The 5,241-nt window shown below is 62.3% G+C and overlaps 2 protein-coding genes across 2 annotated transcripts in view; one reads left to right on the forward strand and one right to left on the reverse strand.

The window, feature by feature from the left end:
- Positions 1 to 301: 301 nt before the first annotated feature.
- MAF1 (MAF1 homolog, negative regulator of RNA polymerase III) lies at positions 302 to 1,949 on the reverse strand. The gene is made up of 8 exons (XM_042783011.1): positions 1,867 to 1,949; positions 1,620 to 1,748; positions 1,377 to 1,542; positions 1,154 to 1,275; positions 953 to 1,072; positions 651 to 800; positions 523 to 529; positions 302 to 340 (listed from the first exon to the last, which is right to left on the reverse strand). Exons 1-8 carry the CDS (start codon positions 1,947 to 1,949, stop codon positions 302 to 304), a joined length of 816 nt encoding a protein of 271 aa, XP_042638945.1.
- Positions 1,950 to 3,844: 1,895 nt separating this feature from the next.
- Positions 3,845 to 5,241, forward strand: part of SHARPIN (SHANK associated RH domain interactor) — a 7,080-nt gene continuing 5,683 nt past the window's right edge. The window contains exons 1-2 of the mRNA XM_007956116.1: positions 3,845 to 4,042; positions 4,333 to 4,507. Coding sequence (XP_007954307.1) covers positions 3,845 to 4,042; positions 4,333 to 4,507 — 373 coding nt within the window. The remainder of the gene's footprint in view (positions 4,043 to 4,332; positions 4,508 to 5,241) is intronic.

Here is a 5,241-nt window from a genome sequence, read left to right on the forward strand (position 1 = left end):
GTCAACAGTAAGTCACAGAAACTTTTATTGGAAACAAACGAGCTGCAGCAAAGTGACACTCAGTGCACGTGGCCTTGACAGGCAAAGTGGGGGGAACAGGTGGACGTCAGGTCTGGCTCGCCCAAGGCCAGAGAAGATGACCGCTGAGGCCTGTGGCTGGGTCTGGGCGGTGGATTCCTGTGGCTGGAGCGTGAAGGACCAGGCCTCACCCCACCGAAATAGAAAAATAAACTCTGCGGTCCAGCTGCCCCTGCCTGGTGGCAGTCCATTGGGGCGAGGCAGTTGCCCTTCCCACTGGGCACTATGCTGTCCAGTCCAGCCACAGCGTGGGCAGCAGGACCTGTGGGGGTGAGTGGACATTCACAGGCTGGAGCCAAAAGGCTAGTGGGCTGGCCATGGGCAGTGCCAGGGCTGTGGCAGCAGCTGAGCAAGGTGCTTGGGCCCCTGAGGTGGGGAGGTCCAGTCGTCAGGAGAAGCCAGATGAAGCTGGGCCTTTCTCTGCTCAAGTCACATACAGATCACCTGGACCCTGGACAGAAGTGGGCACACAGAGGTCTCTGAGGAGCCAGCACCCCGGACACTGGAGAGGAGGCTCCCTCCCCACACCCCAGCCCAGGTTCCATGGACCCGGCACGGCCACCACCACATACCTATCCTCCTCAATGGCACTGGGCCCCTCAGCCCCACCCTCGCTGTTTCTGCCTCCTCTCTCTTCCTCCTCTTCTTCTTCCTCCTCCTCCACCTCTCCCAGCTCCATGTCCAGCTCGTTCCCTGCCTCTGAGCGAGTGTAGGTGGAGCCACTGGGGGGAGGAGGAGGCCCAGTCTTAGGAACACCCACCCAGGCCTACGGTTGGCCCCCGAGGGCTGTGGAGGATGGCCTGGGGTAAGGACCACTGGTGAAGTAGTTTGTGGGCCCCTTGGGAAGCTGGCAAGAGCGGTGGACCCCACCAACCTGATGGAGCGGCAACTGAAGAAGACGATGCGTTTGAGCCGCTTGTTGTAAAAGAAATAGTTGAAGGACCAGAGGCTGCCATCCTCCCCAAAGGGGTCCGAGTCCAAGTCCGGGTTGTAGCTGGGGAGTGTGGGCAAGAGGCGGCGTGAGGTCCCAGGTGCCACGCCGGCCCGGGCCCCCCCTGCAGAGACCCCAGCCCACCTGTAGATGTCACATTCGGCCAGGCAGATCTCCTCATCCACTGCATCCCACAGCTGTGGCTTCAAGGCCTTGAAGTCCTCCCGCACAGCCGAGAACAGGCTACAGTTGACGGCATTCACCACCTAGGGCGGGACACTGTCAGGCCGGCAGGGCCTGGGGGCACGAGAGAGGGGAACATAGTAGGGGCTGCTTGTGGGGCCATCAGTCCCATGCCCCTCCTCACCCAGCTGAGGCTGGGCTCCCGGCTGAACTCGTGGCTTCGGGCCCTGCTGAAGTCATAGTCTGGCCGGAAGGACTCATTGAGCGTTGCAATCAAGTAGAAAAGAGTCTTCCGGCTGCACTTGTCACTGAGGGGACCCTCATCCTCGCCACCCTGGCTCTTGCTTAGCCTGCACAGAGAAGTATCACTGAGCTCTGCACGGCAGTCTCGCCACCCCCCACGTGAGAAGGCTGGGACCCTGCTCACCTGCTGGGACTGAGCCCCGAGGTCTGGGGTGGGGACAGGGCCTCCAGCACATGGGGCTGGCCCTCCTGGCAGAACTGCTTGAACATATGCTTATCGTCTCCCGCCATCTTACAGGAGTAGCTCTCAATCCTGCGGGGAGGGGCCAGGGCTGCAGGCGGGACTGCGGATCCCGTCACCACTCTGGCTTGAATCAGGGGCCAGGGCAGAGTGAGCCCTGAGACGCCAGCCCCCAGAGCCCCCAGCTCACCGGCCAATGATGTGGGCATCCCCCGTCTCCACCGTCAGCTGTGAGTTGATGGCCTCGAAGCTGGAATTCTCCAACAGCTTCATGATCCTTGGGGACAAGGTGTGTGTGGGGGGGCTCCGTGCACCAGGGGTTAGTGCTGCTGGGAGGGTGCAGGAGGCCAGGCCGTGGGTATCTGGCTCCGGGGCTCCGCCTTCGCCCTCCTGCCCCAGTAAGCTGAGATGCTGTAAACAAGCTGGGTCTGGCCCCTGCCCAGGCTTCACTACTCGCGCCCTATCTGCTCCCAAGCCCTGGATGCTGGCCAGACAGAAGGCGGGATCCTATTACCTGACTCTGGTGGTAAGAAAATCACACCCCATGCGGCTGACACGAGTTTTGGGCCAGACTGGGGCGGATCCCTGGGGGTCCTGCTCACCCTGTGGGTGGTAGTTGAATCTCTCCACAACTTCCTTCTTATTCTGGTAAAAGAGCTCCACATGCCAAAAGGGCCTAAGAGACGCCACTTCTGCAGTACCCCACCCGCCATGAGGATCCCTTTGGGTCCACGAAGAGACGCAACTCCTTAAGAACCCCTTAGCTAGGGTAAAAACCCCAGCCGATTAGGTACCAGGGCACCTGGGGCTTCCGGCCTGCGGTCACCCGAGTGTGGCGCTCTTTCTCGCCGCTTTCCGGCTATGGCTGCAAGAAACCCGTATGTTCCTCGGTTCTCCGCGAGTGCTCCTGGTTACTTAGGTCTCCCAGGGGCGAAGGAGGTCTCCGAAAAGGGGCTACACCCAAGCCGTCAAGGGGAGCCTCGGCCGGACAGCGGGGAACTACAAATCCCAAGAGACAGTGCGACCGGGACAGGAGCAGGCGCACTGGCGCGAGGCCTGCTGGGCGCTGTAGTTTGGGCCCGGGGACAGCAGCCGGACGCAAGGCGGACACCTACCTGTTTGGGCCGGGCTAAGTCCGATTGGGCTGGGTCGGGTCGGTTGGTGTCGGTACCAGAGAGACAGCGGTGCGGGCTCTGGGCAGCGGGGGCGCCTCAGGACCGGAGGGCGGCGACGCGGCCTCCACTTGGGCCGCACTGTATCCGGGGGAAGAAGCTCCGCGACGACGTCCCGTTACTCCCGGCCTTTTCGGCCCATATGGGCTGCCACCGCGACATAGCCACGCTCCCCTGTACAGCGCCAACTACCGCGACCGACCTGCCCGCCGACCGCCACAGATCGCCACAGCGACCGAGCGAGCAAGCGAGCGACCTCCGCCTCTCTCGGCCGGACAATAACAAGCGTCCGCAAGGCCCGGCCCCACGCCTCTGAATGGCCCGCTCCAGCCTCTGGGACCCAGAGCTCTCATTACCATTGGGCTAGTTACCCGCCGCTCACTCGCTTCCTCCACTCCTACTGGCTTCTGTGCCTGTCCGTCACTATGCTCGGAAGTGCGAGCCCGCCTTCTTCCCTGGCGCTCATTGGTCGGGCCTGGCCCGCTCCTCCCCCTGGCGGCGGACCCGCTACTGGCGCGACCGCTTGCAAAGAGTTCTGTGGGTGGAGCGCCCGGCGGCGGAAGAGGCAGGCTGGCGGAGCTCCGCCTCTGGGCTCGAGAGGCCGAGCGCCGGACAAAGAGCGGCGTCTAGCAGCAACCGGGGATTGAGTAGACACTGAATATCTGGTCTGGGTCCAGTTCCGTCCGCCCGGCTCGGTGTCAGAAACGGCGCGCGCCTTCTGGTCGTGACACTTGTGCCGGCAAACGGGCTTCAAGGCCCAGCTCAAACGTGACCGCCTCGGGCACGGTGTCCCGGCAATGCTCGGGCCGAATATGTCCGTGTCCGTACCTGGGCAAGACCAGCGAGTCACCCCAGCGGGTTAGCAGCCTCGGCTGCCTGCCGCTCCGGCCGCACCCGGAACCTCAGGCTCGCGGTCCCGGTTTCCGGCCGGCTGAGGAGCTCAGCGGCGCGGCCTACGGAAGCAAGCTCGGAGGGCCGGGATAGGCCGGACCAGAGATGGCCCCTCCGGCGGGCGGTTCGGCGGCAGGCTCGGAGCCGGACTCGGGCGCGGTGCTCCTGGCAGTACACGCCACCGTGAGGGCGCTGGGCGCCGCGCCAGACGCCGAGGCGCAGCTGCGGAGGCTGCAGCTGAGCGCGGACCCCGAGCGGCCCGGGCGCTTCCGGCTGGAGCTGCTGAGCGCGGGGCCCGGGGCGGTAAGTGGGGGCGGCCCGGCGCGCTCCGGTCGATCTGGGTCGGGCAGGTCGCGGAGGCGGAGATAAGGCTCCTTCCCTTACCAGCTGTGCCCTTGAGTATTTTCCTTTGCTTCTGTTTCTTTGTAAAGTGGTTTTAATACCATCATTTACTTCTATAGGAATGGGAAGATTTAATGAGATTGTAGGACTAAAGGGCGTGAATCAGTGTACGCGGGCTGTGAATATTATCCCTTGTTCCTTTGATTCTTGTGGGGCGGAGAGGCTCTGAACCTGGCTGCGCCCCTCCTCAGGTCGGCTTGGAGTGGCCCCTGGAGTCAGTCTCCTACACCGTTCGCGGCCCCGGCCTGCATGAATTGCAGCCTCCACCCGGAGGCCCTGGGCCCTTCAGCCTGCACTTCGCCAACCCCCAGGAGGCTCAGCAGTGGGCAGCAGTGCTCCGAGGTGCCAGCGAGGAGAGACAGAACGGTCAGTGTCCAGGGACAGAGGTCACTTTGCTCTGCCGGGGGCTGTGTTCATGCTGAGTGTCTAAGATGGGGTTGGTGATGGAGGAAGCTGGGCCCACCTCACCCACCTCTGGGGGCCTGTGAAGGTGCCCAGGAGGGAGGGCAGTACCAGAGAGGTGTACAGGGCCTCTGATGGGCATGATGACAGGCTATCGGGTGTATTGGCTAGGTATTCATGCGACATTGACAACAGCCTCAGGTTTGTGCTCCTTGGGACTGGTAGAGGCTTTTCTTGTCACGTAGGGTGGTGCAGGTCAGGATAGAGAGAGGAAGGATGCTTCTGGAGACGTTGCTGTTGTTATGTGCCATCGAGTCGGACCTGAATCATAGCGGCCCCTCCTTGGGTTTCCGAGGCAGTATCGCTACAGAAGTAGATTGCCCCATCTTCCTTCTGAGGAGTGGCTGGTGGGTTTGAACCACCAGCCTTGTGGTTAGCAGTCAAGTGCCTTAGGCACTACGCTACCAGAGCTCTCGGGAGACGTTGTTGTTGTTGTTGTTGTTAAGTGCCGTCGAGTCATTTCCGACTCATAGTGACCCCATGCACGGCAGAACGAAACACTGCCCGATCCCACACCAACCCCACAATCCCTGCTATACTTGATCCCATCATCGCAGCCACCGTATCAATCCATCTCGTTGAAGGCCTCCCCCTCTTTTGTCGACCCTCCACCCTACCAAGCATGACATCCTTCTCCA

Source organism: Orycteropus afer, unplaced genomic scaffold (genome assembly GCF_000298275.1).
Source record: "Orycteropus afer afer isolate SDZICR_OR568_19922 unplaced genomic scaffold, OryAfe1.0 scaffold00574, whole genome shotgun sequence".
In the NCBI taxonomy this organism is placed as follows: Eukaryota; Metazoa; Chordata; class Mammalia; order Tubulidentata; family Orycteropodidae; genus Orycteropus; species Orycteropus afer.